This window comes from Struthio camelus, chromosome 12 (genome assembly GCF_040807025.1).
Source record: "Struthio camelus isolate bStrCam1 chromosome 12, bStrCam1.hap1, whole genome shotgun sequence".
Taxonomy (NCBI): Eukaryota; Metazoa; Chordata; class Aves; order Struthioniformes; family Struthionidae; genus Struthio; species Struthio camelus.
This window is the reverse complement of record NC_090953.1, coordinates 22,110,962-22,133,905: the sequence shown is the minus strand read 5'-3', so window position 1 is coordinate 22,133,905 and position 22,944 is coordinate 22,110,962. Positions and strand designations below refer to the sequence as shown.

The following is a 22,944-nucleotide window of genomic DNA, read 5'->3' as shown; positions in this document are numbered from 1 at the left end:
GCATACTAAAAGAATCACCCTTCTCTTAGTGGAGTAATAGTTATGGCCACACCAGTGAATAATATAACATTTGGAATTTCTGAAGCTCGCATATGCTTCCCAAAATATTAGAGATCTTTGTGCCTCAAAATAATACAGCACTGTGTAGGTACTTCTTTCAGGAAAATCTGTGCTTTTTAGCAGAATAAGAATTTTGGAGGGTTGAGCATTTTTCTTCACAGTTGTGCAAAACAGTGTCTGATCTTAGTACTTGCATATAACAGCAATGCTTTTGATTTTAACCCAAGGTGCTGATTGTTCACGATTGACTGTGGTTCACTTGAGCATGAAAAGAAACCAGAGGAATGCACTTGCAGATTTCAAAACTGATGGCTTTCACCTTTAGATCAAAAGCTCCGGTGCAGCTGAGTAAAAAGGCAGTTTAAATTAAATGTCTTTCATCACCTAAGCCCGCTCTCATTTGAGAAGTGAATGCAGAGCGTACTTCTGCCATGTTGCATGACTCCTTACTATTTGAGGTGATTTAAATCGAAAAAGGTGTTGCTGAACATAGATTAAGGTGGCCGAAATAGAGCACAAATTTGCTGAATTCTTAAATATGTCACATTACAGTAATACATGTTGTATGATACGTGATCTACAGCACAAAAGGCAGCCTTTGTTTGTGAGAAGTACAGCTGCCTCTTGTATTCATGGTGAATTGTAGGACAGCAATGCAACCTATTCAGAATCTGGTATTTCTGATTCCTCAACTCAATTTATACGTGCATGAGCACCAAGCAAACATGCCATGTTGGACACCTCTGTACATCAGAGTAACTATCTGATCACTCTGATCTTATTTCATTTGAAGATGTTGCTGAGGGAGCAAAAAAAAACTAGTAAGTACCACCAGTTCTCTGACTCTGTAGCATCAAAGGAAGTTTTGCCAAAAAAGATATTAGTGTATTAGGCTCTCACCGTTATTACAAGAGCAACATTATTATAAGGAAAATGACAGAATTTCCTATAAAGATCACAATAATTATTTTCCCTAGTGCATGTAGCTAACTTTCAGTACTAATAATGAAAAGAAATATTCTTTTGCGTTAAACAAAGCGTGGCTCAGAAGACAAAGCCTGAATGGACTGTACAGTTGAATAAATAATATATGCCTATATTGGAGAAAAAGAGCAGTGAGTCTGTGAAAATAGACATTAAATGCTGCCAAAGCTAAGGAAAACTGTTATAATTTGCTGGGAATGTTCCAGGTCACAAGTTTAATTTCCTCTAAAGTGGCCAATAGTGGATCCCTAAAAAGTATGAAGAAAAGCCTAAGCTGTACCTCCCCCCAGTATTTTCCCCACCTCCAAGGGTTTTTTTGGAGCTAAAAATTCTCACATGCAAAGAAGGTGTGCTTGTATCCTGTAGTTCTGGTGAGTCTTTCTTGCAGGAACTTCTCTAATTACTTTTTGAATGCATGTAAACTTGCGTGTGCAAAATATAAACCAAGCTCTAAACTGAGACCCCGTGTTTATTTGGACAGTTATTTTGTGGCAAACTTTCCTTTATACGCTAGGCAGGGAAGAGATCTCAGTCACGTGTTTGGGCTCCAGGTCTACATCAAGAATTTCATTGCAGACTAACAGTCCTCCTCTTTCTTTTAAGAGTATTGTCCTTTGCTATTCTTATTCTGTTTTCGTTAAGATTCCCAGGTTGGATCAGTTGTAGGCAAGATGTCACATCGATATTGTTTAGTAGAGAATAGTGTCAAATGGTATCATATATGTATCTCAGCATGAAATGTTAAATGAGGTGTATGAGTGATCTACCATAGAAGATAAAAATTAGAGATATTAAACTAAGATACATTTTTATTCCCATGGTAGACTTTTTTAAAAAAAGTTCAAAATCACACAGCTAGATACAATAAAGAAAAATTCTGCTAACGTGGTAACATAAATTGAAGAATTCTCAATTTTAACATCATAAAAAGTTATTGAAATGAGGGAGTCCATTCTGAACATACTTTATAAACATACGTTATTATAAGAGAGGGATTTTTCTTTATTATTATTTATTGTCAAAGTCTTTAAAAAGATTTAACTTTAATATTGATCTTACCTTTCAAATGTTCATTTTTGGTACTGGTTAATAAATGCTTGATGGATTATTTTAATTTAAGGTTTGCTGTGGATGTGATACCACATTTTCCAAACACTCTGTAATAGGTATAAAAGATTTTTTTGTTGAAAACATTAATAATACACAACTCCATGTCGACCTTATTTTGATGATTTTTATATCTTTTTCTGTTAGTGAGAATCGGTGGGGGTGACCTGGGACCTGCTGTTCAAAGTCCCATCTTTCTTATGCTGTATTGCATCCGTTGCTAGCAAGGGAGGTGAGCGCTTGTTTCTCACTGAGAGTTTAAAATATATATGTATATGAGAGCTGAAAATAGAGCATTATCTTTTATTATGCGGTATGCGGTATGCGGTAAGAAACCGTAAAATGCACATCAGTGCTTGAATACCAAGCTATCTCTATTTGCTGAGCAAAAGATGACACCTGACATACCTGACATTTGATGCTAAGATTTGAAAATTGTAAACTCAATAACGCTTAGCTTTTTTGCTCACTATTGAGGGTAACAGTAGGTGGAATTATTAACCTAGAATAAAGCAAATTATTAAATAGACTTTTTACAGAATAACGATGGGTTATATATCCATACAAACCTGTCTTGCAACTTGTGCCCACATCCAGGTGCATAACAGCGTTCAGGATGATAGCTTTGTTTTCCAAAGGAGTGTTTTACTGTAACTGGGGGAGATATAAGGCATATTTGGGGGCCTTGAATCCTGGTCGTGCATGTGGAGCGTCCTTGGCTTGTGAACACAAGGCAGAATAGAGTGAGCAGGCAGGGAGCGCGTGGAGCTGGTTCTGCCTTAACAAAGACGTTCCCGTGCGGCCCCAGCTTACCCTTCCCTGCTCCTAAGTAGGAGTAAGACACTAAGACAGTAAATGAGAATACATGGCGAGTCCTTCATCAGTGCAGCGAGTAGCTTGCTTACGTGCATGTCTGTTCCTGTACAGCCTAGTGTTCATCAACTCTCTATCCTTTTTTCCCCTATAAGTGCCTGGAAGCAAAATTTCTGTCCAAGAGGTTAGTTATTACCCTGCAGAGGGCTACAGCTAACGTCTCGTTTCACCCGTGACTGTTAGCGTATGCTGACGCTTCCGCCAAAGCGTAGCGCTACGCCAGTAAGCGCGAGATCAAAACGGAAGCTACGAATTAACGGGTCTCGCAGGGGCGGACCTGGCGTCGTGCGGGAGCTCTGGATGCTGACGTGCCAGCAGCTGGCGGCAGCGGGCTTCCCGGCCGCCCTGCAGCCTAAGGGTTGAGCGCCAAGCGAGAGCGCTCTTCGCCTCGAGAGCAGTAGGGCAGGCTAACGGCAAGGCAGGCACACAGAGGAGAGCACGTTGTTCGTAAGCATAACATTGCAAATAATCGTCCCTCGAATCACGGCACTCCTTGGGACGCCAGCTTTTAGAAAACTCTTGCCACGTTCTTTATGTAAGGAACGTCTACAAGCAAGTATTAGCGTACTAGGAAGGCAGAAAGTCCTAGCAGTAGGGCCGCTAAGTTGTTACTGCTACGTGTTATCTCAAAAGAGCGCTGGAACGCGTATAAATCTTTGTCAGCGGCTAAAGAAGCTGTGGATTACAAGCCGCTGGGGCAGAATGCTGCAGATATGTAGGGTTTGGTCCAGAAAAATCGTGAATGTCATGTCACAGATATGCGAGGAAGTGGGCTGGTCTGGTTGCAGTTTTATTACCGTAATTAAGATAATGCCTGTTTTGGCTGCTGGGTGGCGAATCGGGTGCAAGTAGTCAGCTTGAATGCTGGTTGTGCTTCTCATCGCTTCCAACAGAGAGCAGATCCAGCAAGTACTGTGAACTAGTGAAAATTTACTCTTGAAATCACTGAAATGTTTCAAGTCACCCACTCTACGCAGCGCTGTAGTTCCCAGCTTAATAATGTGAATTGGAACAAGGTCTGACAGGTGCTAAATACTTACTTATACTTCTTTAATTATTATTTTCCCTCTTTATTTTGACATCTTTTTCTAAATGAAATAATTTAGAAGCAAAAACACAGATGGTAGTTTTTAAATCCTAATATAAAAAAAAAACAGATTATATTCTAAGCCTTTTGAAAACTTATGTTTCCATTTGGCTTCGTGTTTTTAATCTAGAGAATATATTTCAAATATACAAACATTATAATGTATACCCTTAAAGAGGCTTGTCTGCTTGTTAGCTCAGTTTTTAAAACAATATGTTTTCAAATATAAATAGTTTGCTCGTATTGACGCTTGCTGAAATTGTAGTTCTATACTTGTTCTGCAGAGTATGCTGTTTCTCATCAAGCTGTAATAGAATTCCTGTTTATAATAAGTAGTGGTGTATTTTAAGCAGTGAAGTATCACTGGTTAATATCTTTCTATCCTGGGATTGATATATCCACATTTTAATATTTTTTTAACCTTTTTTTGTAAGTCATCCAAACCCTGTACCAGTTCCTGACGCTCCTTTTTGGCAGCGTCTGATTGTCCGGGTGGCAGCCCCTGGTGCAGGTCCCCTGCCTTTCAGTGAGCTTCTTAAAGACTCTGCGACTTCTTTGCTTATCATGTAAATATTCACCTGTTTTTCTGTGCTCATTGCAGAGACTTGGTAAAGTTTGAAAGGCCATCCGTTTTCCCAGCTATATAAGCCAATATAAGAAATTTGGTAAATTTTGCTTCCCTTCAGCATGGCTTCTGATTTGGTCGTCAGCACCCGCCGGCTTGCCGCGAGCTGAGCTGGAAAGGTGCGTTGGAGAGCGCAGCGGTCGGAGGGTGCAAACCGTGCGGTCATCTTCAGAGGCTGCGCGCCGATAGCTGATAACAATGAAGGTGCAATGTAGATACTGCAATGGGAAAAGATGCACGTGATGGTATTTCTTGCCTTGTCCTCAAATTTGTCCTTATTTGCAGAATTCTTATCTTCTAGTAATTTTTTTTGCTCTCTTGGCTGACTTCAGAAATAAGGCACATTTGTATTTTTTACCTGCTCACTTCGGTTTTTGGTTTGTTTGTTTTCACTTCGGTCTGTGTCCTGACAGTTATCACTGAATTTTCACTGGGCCTACATTCGACTAAAAAGGTTTTTGAAATCTGCTAAATGTATGAAATTCACTGTTTTACAAACTTGATCGAAATCACTCAGAGCAGCAGACATGAAAGGTCATGCTTTATTTTCCCACATCTCAGGTAGATTTTTTTTCTTCTTCTTTAAAGCCCACAAGCAGTATGAATAACGTCTTTTACCTTTTTATTGTAAATATTTAGGCTTAAAGTGGTTATAACTGACAGTTAAAAGCAACAGGAGCCAGTGGCCTGTTCATGTACAAATTAACTGTAATACAGGCAAAATCAAAAATAAACATTTCTAACGGTTCCTTCAATTCCACAGTAGTTTTTTTTTTTTACAAGCCAAACCTAGCAGACAGAATGCCTTTTTAAAAAAAAAAAAAAAAAAAACAGCTTTGTTCTGGGGTTTAACTTTAAAATTCCTAGTCTTTTCTGTGAAAAAAAATAATGCTTGCCTTTTAAGTCAGTTTTGCAATTGACTTTTTTATGTATATTTTGATTCATTCGCTGCTCCAGAGCAGCACAAAACAGTAAAAGAATTTCATCCAGCTATATAAGCTTTTTCATATGGGACTGTTTAAAAGCAATGATGGAGTGAGAGCTGAAAGTAAGCTAACTTTAACCTGTGGTAAAATTGGTCAATCTTCTCACTGCATTTAGTCACAACAAATTGCTGTGAGAGATCATATACAGTAATTAATTTGGGGTTATCGTTTGTTCATGCATATTTATTCTTCAACTGATAGTTTTTCTGTTGTATACTTTTGGAAAAACTAAGATAGAATTGAAATAAAGAGATACTGGTTGGCAAAATGCGCTGTGCTATCGCATAAGACTGGAAATAAATATTCCCGTTACTTGAGTGTCGTTAAGTGATAGTTAGCACATTTTGGCTACTGCATATTGCAGAATACAGAAGTGGACCTCAAAAAACTTTTAAGTACTAAGGAGCCCACAGACACATGCAACAAAGTTGTCGAAGCGCCCAGAGGCGGTCCGAGAGCTGCTAGCTCGCCCTCCTTTCGTAGCCCTCCGCGCTAGGGCCTTGCTTGCAGCCGGGTGAGCGCTCCAGCGGGAATTGAAACTATGCGCCAGGAATCTGCGCTGCACAAAGCTGGCAAGGCTGGGTGATGTCTCAGGAAGTGTCTCTCTGCTGACTCCGTTTAAACACACTCACTTAAAGACCGCAGAGCTTCAAAATGAAGATTTTGTGCACGGAGTCCAGACATAGGAAAAGGAAAGTAAGTCATAAATTGTTGTGCAGCATAGCCCCGTTCCCAACAGGCTTAGAGCTCTTGTGTTTTTTCCTCCTCCTTTTATTCTTTACGGCGTAGATGTGAGGATTGTTGTGAGTGTTGCAAACCACAGGCTGAATGTTTGTGGTTCTCTTTTTGCAGTAGGTAAATGGCATCAAATCATAATTGTAATTATTGTTTTTTTTTTTCCCCTTCGACTTGTTTTTCAAATATCATTATATATATTTTGAAAGAACTCCACCCCAGCAGCCTTGTGAAGCTGTCACAGTCAGGCTTGTGGCAGAGTTTCTTTAAAAGAGACTTGGGAGTCCCAGCTGGTCCTTGAAGGCAGTCTGTATTAAACAAACCCCCCCGTGCTGGAACCTGAGCAATAAACGCAGACACATTAGCCTCGAGCTGCGGGCTGACCTCTAACTTGCCGAGCTGGAATGGAAGTAATCCGGTGGTGAGTGACAGGAGCGGAGGCATCGCTGACGCAACAGGGGTGGTGGAAAATGGACACCCTGACCTTGTTTTTGTTCGTCCTGTATCTGAAAATGTGATTTCGGCTCTCAAGGATTTATGAGGCAATTACGCAGTCCTGCGGTTATTTTGCATAACATAGGTATCCCTGAAATAGGACTGGACATTAAATAATTGTTGGGGTAGTAGCAGAAGATGCTGTACTTAAAGCTTTGTTTCAGTCACAACGGCTATTCACAGGCTGTAAATAGGAAGTGCTTTAAAAGAAATGGTACCCATGAAACACTAATTTCAGAAAAAAATCATTCCTTACGTATTTGATCTAACTGATAAGCAAAAATGATTAAGTGACTGCTCTCTAAATGTAAAGATGTGAAAGAGGAGTGGTAAAAGCAGATGACATGCTCATACTGTAAATTGTGTGCAGCCCGAACACTATTGTATTGCTCTTTGCCTGCACTCAAGGCAGATAGAGCGGAGAGAAGAGCCCTCGCAGGCTCTCAAGCAGGTGCAGAGATACTTAAAGAGCCTGAGCGCTAAAATAACCTCCCTAAGCCTCCTGCATCTCACCTCCTTTCCCTGCAAGGGATCAGCCTCCGCTTAGGAGATGTGGAAACTCAGTCCCTGGCCACCTGCCGCGCGATCGTGCTCAGGGGCACAGCAGGGAGCTTGGGGCTATCACAGCCTTCGGCTCTAAAGCCACCAGGTATCACCAGTGTATTTAGTGCCTGCTCATACTGCCTTATGGAAGAATTGTATTCACGAGAAACTGCCTAAGGGTACTAGCTCTGAAGTTTGCTGTTATAACTGTTAAGATGCTATTGCATGTAACTGTTGTTTTTCATTCTCTTTAAATATTTAAACTGTGTTTGAAATTGTTACCAGGGTATTCTTTGGGATGTGGAAGATGCAGGTTTGTTGTTCCACTCTGCCTTTTTCTCTCTTTTTCTCTTTCGTCCAAGGAAGAAAGTTTTTCTATTACAAGTAAAAGTTCTCATTGATAGATGCTGTTGTTGTTGGGTAAGAGATGCTGTTGTTGTTGGGTAAGATGGTGCTTTCTTATTTCTTTCTTTTTTTTTTTTTTTTTGCTTTACTAGAAAATGAGTCAATGACAGACCCAGATGATGTTAACCAAGGGCTGGTAGTGGCTCGGTTCCTGGTTTCAGTTTGCACCACTGAAGACAAGCGTCTCTATCACAAAAAACAGTGTTAGTCATCCTAGCTAGGATTTGTGTTGGAAACTTTAGTGAATGAGAACAGCGATGTGAGGAGAGCAGTGCCATGTCCATAGTATTGGCTGCCTCTGACCTCGATACTGAAATTCTCCAGTTGAGCAGTTCTGGTCAAGGAAAAGCTGCTTATGGATTCTGGTCAACAGAAACGTTCAGTCCTCTAAATGTCCAGTATTTTCTTTTTTAAACTGAGGTCCTCAAAGGTATAGACTGTTTTAAAATGCAGTTCCCCTTTCCAGTTCTGTTTATACGTACTTTTTCCCCATTTCCTTTATTTTTGCTTCTTATGAGAAAGGGAAAGGATGTCCTCATCTAATTTGTCCTTCTATAACACCTTCTATAACATTTGCTCTTTCTTCTATCACCTATTGTAGTTTCCCTTGATTATTAAAAAAAAAAAAACAAAACAATCTCTGTAGTCTCTTTTAATTCAGTAGTATTGATGCTTCTTTCTTTCTGGATCTCATCTCTTTTTTTTCATTCTTTTTCTTTCTTTCTTTTTTCTAAGAAGGAAACATAGTAGCCAGACTTTGAACAGGTACCATATTTTCAGTGTTACTGCTGATTGTATCTTAATGTTTTATTGTTTCCTTTGATTGCCACTATAGACTAAATGATGTATTTCGTCAAGCTTCCCTAATGAGGTTCAAGTGCTTTGCAGGATGGGTTAGGATTAGAACACACAGTACGTAAAATTTGTGTACTTTATTTTGTATTTGCCAGCCTACTACACGTTCATCCAGCTTTCCTAGTTTACCTGCAGAGTAGTCACGGTCTTACATTTTCTCTAGTAGTGACTGGCCTGTGTCGTTTTCTAGATTATCAATAACGTGAAAAAACAGGAACTGTGCAAATCATTGAGGGATTATGTTAAATGCTTTTGAAAGTTTAAATGTGGGAATAGAAGGAACATGCTGAGTCATTTGTCTGTTCTCCTGAATATCCCAGGCGACCAAAGACTTTCCTATGCCTACCCTAAAGATCCCCAAGAAGCCTGGTTTCCATTTGCGCAAGCTGTACTCATTTGCCTTGGCCATTTCATACTTATTTATGCTTTGCTACCGTACAGTTTTCCGTAAAAGCACCTAACCGAAATCAGAAATAGCATGTTTTTATTAACTGCTCAACCCCTTCATCTTAAATTCCTGCAGAACTATTTGATTAAGATCATCTGGTCCTAGTAACCTCTTTTGCTACTTAGGCACTGCAACAAACTGACTACCTGCGGCCTGGCACAGAGGGCAGGAAGGGTCTCCCAGGCCTTCTCCCACCTCTGCTAGCTACTGCTTAAGGAGAGAAAGGTGGGTGGAGGCTGCGGACCTGCAGGAGAGGCTTGAACGGAGCCCCTAAAACTGCCCCCAGGCCTCAGACCTTAAAGCTGCTGAACTTCCAGTATCGTGAACCCATTTGGGAATCAAAGACACCAGTGTGTGGGGAGAGAGGTATTTGAAATACTGCTATACTGCAATTAAAAAGAGTACGAGATGATGCTCAGATTAGGGAAAGTACTTTGTGGAAACGTTGTGGTTTGATGACGCATTGGACGTCAACTTTTTCCTTTTTAACTTTCCTTTTACTTGGTTTCCTCCATTTGACGGATCAGAAGTCCTACCTCCCTGTGCAACGCGTTCTCCCTGGATGCTCGTATCCTCTTTAGACGGTTTAATGTTTCTTTGACAGATCTTGGAACATATTTGACAATACGCGCCAGGATCCCACAGGACTAACGGCCGTTCTTCAGTCTACAGATCTAGTGGGAGTCTTGCACATGCTGTACTGCGTCCTCTTCCACGGGACCATTTCCGATCCAAACACGGCGAGTCCCAAGGACAGCTACGCCGAGAGCACCATCCAGGTCGCCATTCAGAGTTTGCGGTTCTTCAACAGTTTTGCTGTTCTCGATCTGCCTGCTTTTCAGGTAACTGCTCTTTGAAAACTCGTATTCAGAGGGAAAATCTTAATCATTGCTTGTATTTTCTTGGACGAAGTTCATCTTTTTAAGGTCTTTAGCAAGCTCATCGATTAAATGTTTATTAGTTTTTCATGCATAAAATTGCAAATTATTGTTGTTTCTGCTGTGTAACTATGGCTAATGAAAGGGGGGGGGTTTAATCAAAAAGTGAAAATTCAGAATATATGAAATGCTTAATATGCTCTTTTACTTTTTCTGTTGAAAAACACTCATTTTCAGCCTAGTAATTTTTATATTTAGTAAGTCCCAAAAATGTAAAAAAAAACTTCTTCGTGAAAATCAAAAAGCAGTTTTTTCTCCTGTAAAAGGACTTATATTACAACCATGATTTACATTCTTTGGTGCTTTCAGTGGCTGCTTGCACTTAAGATTACACAACTGAAACCGAAAATCACTTGCTATCAACATTTTTCATTCAAGTACAGTTTTGTTGACAAAATCTCTTCATATTTTTATTCACATAAATTTCAAAAAGATTTTATAATAGAAAAGTCTTATTTGTTCTTACATATTTCTATGGAAAGAGATTCTTAGTGTAAGTGAATCATTTTGCCCTACTAAGAAAATATAAATACTCATACATTTTTCAGATGAATTGGCAAAGCTATTGTTTTGGTCATATAAAACACCTGTCAAAAAAGCATTACTTTGCAAAACATTATTTAGCAACATCACTCTCATATAATCCGTCAAAAGAGGTTTCTGTTTCATGTGTAATTTGTATACAAGTTGTACCACAGACGCCATCAGACAGGCATTAAAGCCAGCATGAGCTTTGCACGAGTAAAGAATTTAGTATATCTCCTTCAATTGCTATTTCTTGCAATTGAAGAATTGCAAGAAATTGCAAGTTTTTAGTGTGTTTAGTATCTCTGAAACGGCAACGAGCAATTTGCATGTGGCAACGTTCATCTGTGTAGATTCAGGTACAGGATCGAGGCCCGTCAGCTTTCATGGGGCACAGAAACAACGTATTTGTCAGAGTTGTGGGTGAAATATTTCTTTCATGCCCAATTAACTGACATTTCTTTCTGTAAGTCAAAATATTTCATAGTAGTGCTTTTCTATAGCATGTTCGGTAGCCCTTGCTTTTGGAGCTAGGTGTTTGTTTATAGATGTAGATGTTACAGATGTACACCTAGGAGTAAGACGTGAATTGGAAGAGCTGCAGTCCGTGAGGCTATCGAAAACGGCCCCAGCTGAAGGGCCGTCTCACAATATCTCAAGAAACGACTGTTAATTTTTAAAACATGTCAGCTTCCTTTTATGCTTTCTATAATCCCTTCTACCAGTTGCTGTCATGTCTGAGCATTTACAACCAACAGTCAGCATTAAATCCCCAATCCTCTGGTCTCTGTACGTTGGTTCTACGTAAAATTGTGTAAGATAGTAATTATTGCCTAAAGTGTAGTAGGCAACTAGCCAGCGTGAATTATTCAGTTCAGTGGTACAGGTGTCCGTTCAGTGAGGCATCTGTTTAACCATCTTACTGAACTGCAGACATCGTATTGTTTTTGATGGACAGGCACGCTTGTGTAGTCCCAGCAGCTACCTGTTTCATTATATTAATATCATTTATTTCGGTAGTGTTAAAAAATCGAAGTACACCTGAGACAGATGACTGTCCGTCCTAACCTTGTGGACTATAGCAGGCTACCAGGTAAAGGAGGGAAAAGATGTAGTTTATGTGCTGCCTGATTATTATCTCTAAGGAACAGTTTCATCGTGTAATAGTAAGACTGTAGAATAGAGTTTCGCTGATTAACAGAAGAAGTCTGGTATTCTAGAGTTTGCATTAGCCCAGATGGCTCGTGGGTATATATTTCATTTAATTTGACAGTCTAAACAATTGAAAGATGGTAGTGAGAAACAACACAGGAGCCTGAACTGATATTAATTCTGGCTAAAAAGGGAGCATAGTTTCCTTGAAAAATTAGTTTAACTTTTATACACAAACTCAGGTGCCCTTTGACCTGTTGTTATCAGGGAAGGTTAAACAGAGAGCGCTGGGTCGCAGCGTGCGTGGACAGCCCTAATTAAATAGGGCCGGACCTCAGGACGTGGCGTTCACATGAGCGAAAGCAGTAAATGGTCACTGTGTTGTGTGTTAAATTTTGAAAGTATTCTAACTTGCCAGAATTCTCGAAATTCAACATGAAAAGCGTCCGGAGCAGAATCTGTTTTAATTGCCGAGGAGTCTACTTTTCCTGCCTAGATTTTGAGTATGCTAAAGCTAAACTGTACTGGAGTTTGGGATGTACGTATATGTGCTTAATGCAGACTGCAAGGTATAAAATCAAGAAAACTATGAAATGAGAGAGATTTTCTCGGAGGCCTGCGCTGCTGTTTCATTAGAGCTAGTAGACTGTCATGCTCCTTCCTTATGCTTCGGTTTTCCCCTTTGACCTTGTGTCGTTCTGTCTGTTTGACATGTTTATTAAATAGAGGCTGTGGGCTGCACAGATAAAATCTAATTCTGAATCTCCGCGTTACAGCAATTTGCCTACTTTTTAAAAATATCCCCAAAAGCCTTGCAGCTGAGTGTTCTCTTGTTTTGGATGTTTCTAACTTTTTTCAATGTTTAAAAAGTTATTACTGGTTATTAATCTTCTACATTCAGAACATACAGGGTATTAATGAGAAATGTATTTTGCTGTTTTGCAAAGAATGATTTGTTTTCTTTTGCTTATTACTGAGAAATATTATTAGCATTAAGTTTTCCCAGAACGTTATGCACGTCAAAAGAGATAGTCAACCTAATGCTACAATGAATGTCATCTAAGCACAGTCCGTTTTTTTCCTGTGTTCTTCTAAAACTTGAACTTCTTTTCATTTCTGTGACTTTTAATATTATAATCCAGCTTGCGCTAATAAATTACTGAATGAAATAAGAGCTGATTCTGACTTCCTCCAAAAAAAGTCATTGTCACAACAAACATAACACTTGCAACAAAAAAAAAAGCGTATGTATGAGCATATGTATGATTGATGTACGTGTGATTCATGTAATTCCTATAATGTACTGCTAGAGTATAATTTCTGGTTTTGGGTTTTTTTTCAGTCTATTGTGGGTGCTGAAGGACTGTCCCTTGCGTTCCGTCACATCGTCAGCTCGCTGCTATGGTACTGCTCCCAGCATACCTGTGAAGGACTGCTACATGAAGTCATTATTTGTGTGGGCTATTTTACTGTAAACAACACAGATAATCAGGTAAGGCAAACAGAAAATGGGATCAGAAGTTACCGTGCACATATTTAGTCATGGTTCCTACAAAAAATGTAGTCCACTCAACATTGTTTTTGAAGCCCTTGGGGTTCCTTAGGACCACAAATAGCATGCATTTGTGAAATGCAAGCTGAAGTTGCATCTTAACACAAAAACATGCATTTTACGTGGCTGTAAGCAAACTCTGTATTCGTATGCAGACAGTGGTGCTGACGTTGCATTGATCATAATTAGCCTTACTGACTGCCAAGATAGACTTAGCAGCTGCTATTTTTAATTCCAGGTGAACTCCAATACAACTTGATTAGATGGCTGTGGTACCCAAGCGAACCCTTTTAAAGCCGGCTCAGGTAGCTTTTTAAACCGTGTTGCAGCCTTCAGTGAAGGCATATCCTCAGATGCCAGTGTCGCCAACTCCCTGGGTACCCAGAGAGCTCATTTAAGTTTAAGCCATCCTTTTACTTGCATCTTTGGTAGCAAAACACATATTCTCTCAAACAAACAGCGGAAATCCCCCTCTAGCTTTCTTGACTGTTGTCCACTTTTGTTAATGGACTCAATGACCTCTCATAATGGAAAGAATAGCTTATAAAATTATCCGGACGCAAAACTTCAAAAACTCTTTCAAATCCTGCAGTCTTAAAACTCCCAGTTTCCTTGACTGACTGACAGCCTCTCAGGGGGTAGGTCAAGGTAGAAGTTGGCACTTGGTCTTTATTTTTGAGTACGTAGACTTGACTCTGGATGTGTGAAAATTGCATTATGCTGCCTTAATCTTTGGTATGATTCAACAAACTTGCATTTTGTGAAGTTACTTGTCTTGTTATCTTTCCATATTTGTAACAGCCAATGCGCTTTTTGTTAAATTTGGGGGGGGGAGGGGGCACGAGGGGGGTGTTCAGGATAAGAAGCATAGTCCTTTCAGTTAAGCTGAAGAGAGAAGAAAGAAGTGTTTCCACTTGTCAGCAAAGATTTAAACAAAAGCTGCCTGACCGTGATCCTACAGTTGTTGACTATAGTTGGAACATTATAATATCTTAAGGCTGACAATGCTGTCAGCCTATATATTATATAATTATATAATAAAATTGTATATAGTAATGTTTCTGTGGTTTTGACCACAGCCTCAGGGAGGATCCTGCAGCCTTGCTGCCCCATGCAGCCAAATGCCGGTCAGGATCTCGAGGCTGACTGGCTCTGGGGACAGGCCACTGGAGGCCTTGGGCCCCTGAAGAATAAACTGTGGTCTGGAGCGTCTCAGGAACAGGGACGGCCTGTGGGCAATATTTTTTAAGATGTTCATTTTGCAGATCCATGCAATATTGCTGCGATTTCCTGATCCCCGCTGCTCCACGCTGCTCTCGCTGGCATCCAGAAGTGCCAGCAAACAATGTTGTCTTTTCTCTGCAGTTTAAAAAATGCCTTTTCTGGCACACAAGTATAAACAGATGTGATTCATTGCAACGAGTACACGCAACTCTAAAAGTGCCAGGAATAGCAGAGGAGAGGGATTTCCTACCAGAGATGTCAGCTCCAGCAGTCTGTAGCGCCTGTCGCTGTTTAGTGCTCGTGCCCGGGGCCAGGATCCGACCCTCGCGAGCAGGCGCAGTGCCAGGGAAGCAGATGGCGATGGTGAGTGCAGGCAGGCAAGGGACTAAGCGTGTGCCTCATGCGTCTGTCTGCGGGCACGCTGCCCGGCTGCAAATTCGGCGTGGCTTGGAGCCTTCAGCGTGAGCCCTTGTGTTTGAGGTCCTGTGCCATCACTAATCTACCCCTGAATTGAGTTAATTTTCAAGATTAAAAAATAGCTTCCACTGCTCTGTAAGACAAGTTTAGGTCTTTGTTAAAACAAGCACAGCACGTCAGTGCTTTTTAGATAGCAAAAGCAGTCTTTTATGATGGCTTGCTTTGGTGGCACCATCTCAAGAGATGTCGTGGCATACTTAACTTTTTATTTAATTTCTCACGTTCCTGTTGTATAAACTTTTAACTGAGAAGATGGTGTTTCTGTTTAGGTTTTTGTTTAAAAAAAACCAAACAGTTCTCTATTTCAATACTTGCTGAGAACTAACAAGCGAAAGGTGATGGAGAGGTCCGATCACCATAGAGGCTTGTACCTCCACCTGAGTATCTTCAGCTCCACAGTTGTACTCCTAGTGGAGTGGTGATTGTGCTATTTCTAATAGCATCGCTAAAGTTTTGCAAAACTTCAGTGTTGCACACTCAAGTACTTGCAAAATGTTGGGAGGATTATAAACGCAGTATTTTTTCTTTTACCACAGGGCAGGCCATGAGACTTGCTTACGGTCATTGTTTTCAGGTGTTTTTCTCAGGTTTAGAGAAGTTTTTTTTCTCAGGTTTTCTTCAGGTGTTGTTAGTGTTGTGACTGCCAATATTGACGTGGTGCCTTTCTGGGAAAAGGAAGTGCTTTCTATTCACTCACTTAAGGTTTAGGTTTTTTTATTACTTGTTGAGAGCTTCCAAATTTTTTTCTTTTGTTATTGATCATCTGCAGAGTCCTACTAAAAATAAAAAATTGATCTCGCAGCGAAAGCTTTCAAATAGTAGACCTGAACTCCTGGAAAGAGCTGCAAAATAAAAATAGATACACCAGATTACCTATGAAAGCAAATATTTCATAGAATATGGTAGCAACTTTTTTCCTCTATAAATTTATATTCCTTGTTATTAATTTTAAGTTTGCATTCCTGTCTGCTCTCAAAAAAAGAACAATTAGTAGTGTAGAGTTTTCAGTGTGCCTTTTGTGATTCCTTTGTCTGCCCATGTGGACAGATAAAATGTCCAAAATGAAATATTGGGGTAAAGGATTAATTATTCAAAATTTTGCAGTTCTCAGTTTGGAGAATAGATAGATTTCTGAAAAGGAAATTTTACAGTCTGTCAACCTCAACATTGACCTTTTGAAGTAGTACTGTGATTTAAGAGAATTATTACCACTCTGCAGTCAAAATAATAAAAGGGCAATTTCCTAAATATTTTACATTCATAGAAGAAAATCTTCCAGGAGCATCACAGGCTGATCATTTAATATGATACAGGTTTGTCTGGTTTTATTACGCTATCTATAAAAGTCTTTACACTTACTGGAGTGGCAAATTAAAAGGGAAAGGTCTTTCCTCTCTCATGGCTTCGAGATTCATATTTCAGTACAGCTGCAGGAGCTGCGGGTCGGAGCAGGGCCGCGCGGGGGGTCCCCGCACGCGCGCAGAGACGGAGGCCGGGCTCCCGGTCGGTGCCTCCCTGCCCGCCGCCGCTTTTGGTCCCGGCCCAGCCGATTCTGCGGAGGAGCGAGGAGGACAGTGGATCCCCAAGGAATACATTCCTCCCTGTTGTGGTAGTGCTTGCTCTGTTTATTTTAAAAAGGCTGTGATTTTGCTGACTCTGCCCACATACAATATATTAGTAATATTCCTTTCCTTTTTTTCATGTTTTGTTTTAGCGCTCACAGGGCTTTTTTTAGGGCAGCTGCTGTCGCTGAAGGAAAAAAAATCACTTATGAACCTACAAATTTCAGCAAGCAAGGAGTGTTTCTTTTAATATTTTAAATGCTTTAACACCATTAGTCGAGACTAAAGGACACTGTCTGTTTTGTATCGGCACGTGAACTTTTGTTTACTATAGAGTTAGACAGCTTGCATTTTACAAGACAGGGAGTTCTGTCATCGTGCTGCAGCGCAACTCGGCTTTATTAGGCATCTGCTTTGCATGAAGTTCGATCAAGGAAACTGATGCTTTTTTTTTTTTTTTTTTTTTTTTTACACCACCATTTAATCTATTAGCATAAGAAAATAGGTCCCATGATAGTAAGGATGGACATGTAAAACAAAACGATAATAAAAATAATGTCCTATCTTTGAATAAGCCAATCATACTTTATCAACCTATAGGATTACAGTTTCTAATTAAAATGTGGTTGTTAATTAAAAATATTCTTCTATTTCATTACATTTTTATTCCCTTTCTGCTTTGGTTTAATTATTATAATGAATATAATTAGCATGTGCTGTCAACTATCACTTCATTTGCATATTATATTGGATAATTGAATGTGGTCTCATAATTAAATTAACATGAATGACAGATGATTTGGCTTCTTTAGCATTGCTGTATTGGGAATAAAAATCTTTCCATATTCACTGTAGTCAGAGAGTATGTTTCATGTGAAAAGTCTTCACTGTTCAGATCCTCGGACTCAGGATCGTGCGTGACAGGCCCCAAAAGAAGTTGCGTAGTACATATGTCTTGTTAGGCAAGGATTTAAAAAAAAAATCTGCTTTTGTTCTTTAAGTCTTCGACACTCATTGGAGTGCTCTATATGAATCTGTTGTCATACTGGAAAACGTTGTTACTAGATTGCAGAACATAAAGTCTCTGTGAAAGAGCTAGGGGAAAAGGGAGTTCACGTTTTTAAATTTCCATTACCAAATTAATGTTTGTAGATAGAAGTAAGAACTTTTATTAGAGTAACCGATATAATCGAAAAAAATTGGATACACGAGCCATATGTCCTTGAAGAAGAGGTTTTCATCCACAGAAGTTTGTCTGCCAGTTACATCAGCTGAATGAATAGACGGTTATTTATCTGTCCCTCCAAACCTATCCCTAGACAGTCCTGCCAACAAGAGCAGTACTTTATTGTCAGCTCATTAAAAATTCAAAGGTTAATATCTAATAATCCATAAGTTGAAAGTAGAAGCACATAGAGTTAAGTTTAATGGTATCATTCACTTACTAGAAATATATCCATACTATCTAGTTGTGGCAAATGTGTCATAAAACCTGTTTCAGGCATGCCATCTTGCTCCAGTTAAAGGAATAAGGAACAATAAGATTACAGGATATTTTGGGAGAGGAATTTCTCCTGACTTAAAACTATCAAACGACACACAGCAGAATCAAGGTATAATAAATATAATGTTTAAAAAAATTGAAGGGTAGTATGGAAGCCACAGTTCTGAAAGGTTCACAAAATGTATTACTCGTTTCCAACACAAAGAAAACACAGTAGATGGGTCCACAAGGAAGGTTTCATAATCTGAGGTTTTTTTTCCTCTTCTTTGCTTTAAATGACTGACTTATACTTTCATTTCCTTATTTTTTTTTTTACTTTTTTTTAACATGGCGGACAGTATTTCTATCATAAAATAACAATACACGTTATTCCACGTGGAGCAGAATAACTTTGTTAACTTAAAGTTCATGCATATATGTGACATATGCATATATACGTATATGACAATTATCCTAAATATGGTTACAAGTGCCCTTAGGTTATAAGGGCACTTAAAAAGAGACTTTAGATTAAAAGTTGCCTCGTATAGAGAAATTTTCTGTGCTGTGCTTGTACTGAGTTTGAATGTGTAGCCAGTTTCCTCTAGCATGTAGCAAGAAAAAGAAAAATGTTTTTAAAATGGGATAATATGATTGTGAAAATCAGAAATAGACAGGAAGGCTTGAAAGAACAGTTATTTAGAGGTTTTTAGTGGAGGCTCTCATCAAAATTTCATTATTTATGTTGCTTTTGGGGAATGTGCTATGACTGGATCTGGTTGGTGGAATTTTAAAAAGCCACAACATAAGTGTAAATATTCAAGAATTCATAATTTTGGCAGACGTCATGCCCATATTTGTAAGTAAGTAGTATCTGAAATGCGTTTGTTCTGGTTTGGGTAGTTTCTTTTCAGAGGAGGTGTCCTTGGGAGTGCGGATTTCACGCTGAAGTTGTCCGGTTAGTCCTGTGAGCCTTTCAGAAAGAACCTGTGAAAACGCCGCACGGAGCCAAAAGGCGCCTGGTAGATTTTACAGAATAGCTGATTTCAGCAGGTGATTGATGGCGCGGTCCTGACTACCATTTAGGAGCACTTCGACTTGGGAACAAAAAATCCACCAAGCTGCAACTCAGCAGCTTAAAATGGAGTAAATTAAGACGCAGCTTTCATGTAGGCTTTATCAGTCGTAGTCTAGTTCAGCCGACGTAAATTCACTTCAGTGAACCGAGGCCTTCCAGAAAGATGGCATTCCCAGCTGGACAGCGAAGAGTGTGACTACCTCGTCGGTAATTTGTCAGACACCTCGGTTAGCGTGCAGGCTGATTGATGAGCCTTTTTCTCTTCTTTTTCAAGAATGATCTTTGACAAAGCGAAGGAAAAAAAATAGGGCAGCCGCAGGTGGGGCTGCGTACTTGGTGCTTTGCGTTTTGATTGCGTTTCTGCTCTTGCAGACTGGATCTCGCTTTTTTGTTCTTGTTTAGGGGGAGGAATTAATACGAGGGAAGATTTAAATAAAGTCAGCTGTCTGTAGTTCCAGTTTAGGACGGCTGCAGGTTTCCCTTCGGCTGTCTGATTACTGTGGCGAGAAGGCGTGTAGGGGTTAATTCGAGAGATTAGCGCACTTAGATGTACATTATTGTCCTGTTGTGCTTAGACTGTAAGCATAAGAGAGTGAACTTAGCTCCAGTGTGGTCAAAAGCAGTACTTTCAGCAACTTGAAAACACAGCCGGTAGCTAAAGCTGGGAGCCGACGCGAGGCCGGCGGGCGCAGTGAGCTGGTGCCCTCGCCGCTGCAGACCCAGGTCCTAATCTCAGGTCAGGACGAAAGACAGTCTGGGGGTCTCCACCTCATCCCCGGCGGACCTTCGTCCGGGTGGAAAACACGCCGCAGGTTTGGCGCGACTCTGCCGCGAAGGCCGAGGCCTGCGGCGTCGGGCTGGCCGGGCCGGCCGGAGCGGCGGCGCTGGCGGGGCCGCAGGCGGGGGCTCGGCCGCTCCTTTGCCTGAGAACGGGGTTTCGCGCGAGCGTTAGCAACGAAGCCCGCAGGTCTCGACTCCGGCGAGCTGCAGTCTCTCTCGGCCGCCGTGCGAGGGACCTGCCTGCGCGGCTCCCGCCCGCGCCGAGCGGGCCGAGGCTCTGCAGAGCGCCTTAAATCTTGGGAAGCGAGTACTGTGGAAAAACCCGCTCGTCCTGCGCTGCGTTTAGTTACGGGTAAACGGTAGCATGTTTTTCATGGCGGAAAAGTACATTTTCGTGCTTTCTGTTGTAAGCTTTTTCTCAGCCAGCTCGGTAACGTATCTGATGGCTCGATGTTTTGCAGTCTGTTCAGCTGATGGTTGGATACTTTCACAAACCCATTGCATTTACTGTGGAAGCCAGAAAACAAAATGTAATAAAACTGTCCAGTCTGCGTAAGGCAGTTGCAGGTATGTTTTAAGAGGAGGGCAGAAAACGCTTGCTTTTGAAGAGGGAGAACGCCCAGAGAGACACAAAGATTTTCTGTATTTTAGGCTGTGGCATTTTTGTTATACAATTTTTAGATTATGCATATGTTTCGTTTCCCCTACCCTCTGGGCATTTTAACCCATTGCTTGAGGGAAAAACTAGGTATGTTTTCAGCGACGAGGGCAGAAACCTCCTCCGGCAGTCTGCTTGCGCTTCTGATGGCTGAGGTCCCGTTTCCTCCCTTCATTCAAATCAATTAAGTTGAGTAGAGAATTGAGCCCAAAATGGCAGCTTAAAGGTACAAGTGGTACATTAAAATTGATTGCCTTGAGACCTAGAGAATTACGTGTCTTAAGCATTCGTTAGATGCCTGTAAGAATTTATTTCCGAATAATCACTTAGTGTACAAATTTATCGTTACATTCAAGTCACGTTTATGGTCGTGCCGGTGATACGGCCTAAGTTGCCGTTTCGTCTGAGCGTGCGGCCGCTGCCGTGACGCGAGGCTGTGCGCTAAGATCCATTGCAACACCAGGCGTTAACGATCGCAACGTTTTGGAAACTTCCTGATCATCTTGTTTGTCCTGTCATTTCCAGGGGCAGCGGAGAACATAGGCCTACTGAATAGAAATCAAAGATGAGGTCTTAGCCTCAGAGGGCTTCAATTTGCACGTAGGAGGAGAAGCAAATCATGAATTTTGACATGGCTAGCTAGAAATCCATATGCAGGTTAAGTTTTAGGAAGCGGCATGTTTCCTGGGTCACACTCTGTCCACCAAGTGAGGGTGCGCTTTTCCAGAAGGCGAGAGAAAGGTAACGTGAGTAGCCAGCTACTGAAATGTTACGTCAGCGTCCCTTTAGCGTGGTTTTCCTCCGCGTGCAAGCGCCAGCCGGTGCACCTCCTGCTGCTCCGGTTCAGCTCCCTGCCCTGCAGCATGCTCCCTCCACACAGATCCGAGCGACTGCTCCTATAGGTTTCCATGTCCAGGTGAACAGGTAACGCTTTAGTACTTTCTTGAAAGAAAGAATCACAGGTTACGTCTTGCATTTGAGTCAGATGTAGGGTTCTAGTTTTTGGCCCAACAGTGAACTGCAATGATCGCATATCATAGTCTTCCTATTAAGCAAGTAACGGTGAAGGAATCCCAGTTCAAAGATGCGTGAGCATCTCTTGCGTTCGTGCAAGAGCAAAACATGCAGCAAGTTGATAACCTTAGGAAGTAATGCCATTACCAGCGTTCAGAAAACTGAACGTTTAAGTCCTAACTTGAGACTTCTGAAGTACAAAATCTGATCAGATACCCTTTGCACCAAACGTTCTAGTAACCTCGGACAGAACGGGAGTCCTCTGGCAATACAAAGGTAGATGTATAGATACAGGTAAAAGATACAATCTTGAGGAAATAGGAACTATCAAAGTTGGAGATCTTGCCTGAGTGTGAAATGAATTTTTCTTCAAAAATAACACAGGACTGAACAGGCCATTCCTGACCATTTCAAAGTTTGGAATAATACCTAGGGACCCGAGACATGCATGCTCATTTTTATTTGAATATGCAGAATATGTGTATTTCTCAATACATGTATTTGATGTCTAACAATAGTCTCCTCTGATTAAAAATGATTTGTCTAACACATAAACACATAAATCTACTGTTACGTTAGTTTGGAAACTGTGCAAAGCTTACTTTTTTCTAAAAGTAACAATATACATCGGTTTCACAAGTACTTATGCGCTTAATATTAAGCGCGAGAGCAACTTCAGATATTCACATATTTAATGTTAAGCTTTTACTAAATAGTTTTACTGGTTCAGGGATTAGGTTACTGGTTTATCCTGTAGGCTAGGCATATGTTAAATTCACAAACAGTCTCACTGCATCGGACAGTTGTTCCCGTTCTTCTGCCCTGTCGTGTTGTAAAGGAGCTCATCCTTTATAATATCTGTTTAACATCATTTACTTATAGCTCCATTTAATTTCTATATACTCTGTTTGTTATCTTCTAAATAAGGTGACTTGCCAGTTGTCTTTTTGGGTGCCGTTTTTCCAGAATTTTATGCAAAGAACTGTTTAAGCGAGATTTCCTGGAGGCATCACCCTTGGTAGACTTTTTTTTACATTTTTAAATGCATCACTGTGTGTGTATTTATCACAAGATAAAAGATAGAATAGCTTGGGATGATTATACAGAAAGTGCTCAGATAATTTTTTCTTTGAATTATACATGCTGCATGCATCAAATCTGTGTCCTTAAGCCATAAAGTTAACTCTAAAAGATAATGCGCATTATGTGGTTTATAAGAAGAGTAATGTTATTTTTGAACTCCGTTATCTATCTAACTATTTTCTGAAAGCTTGTGTCGTTTTAAGAAAATAAATATT

General features: G+C 40.5%; 1 protein-coding gene across 8 annotated transcripts in view; it reads left to right on the top strand.

Annotated features, from left to right (window-relative positions):
* Positions 1 to 22,944, top strand: part of SCAPER (S-phase cyclin A associated protein in the ER) — a 232,453-nt gene that overhangs the window by 196,177 nt on the left and 13,332 nt on the right. For all 8 annotated transcript variants that reach the window (XM_068958301.1, XM_068958307.1, XM_009681555.2 and 5 more), the window contains exons 28-29: positions 9,808 to 10,045; positions 13,161 to 13,310. In XM_068958301.1, the coding sequence (XP_068814402.1) occupies positions 9,808 to 10,045; positions 13,161 to 13,310 (388 nt within the window). The remainder of the gene's footprint in view (positions 1 to 9,807; positions 10,046 to 13,160; positions 13,311 to 22,944) is intronic.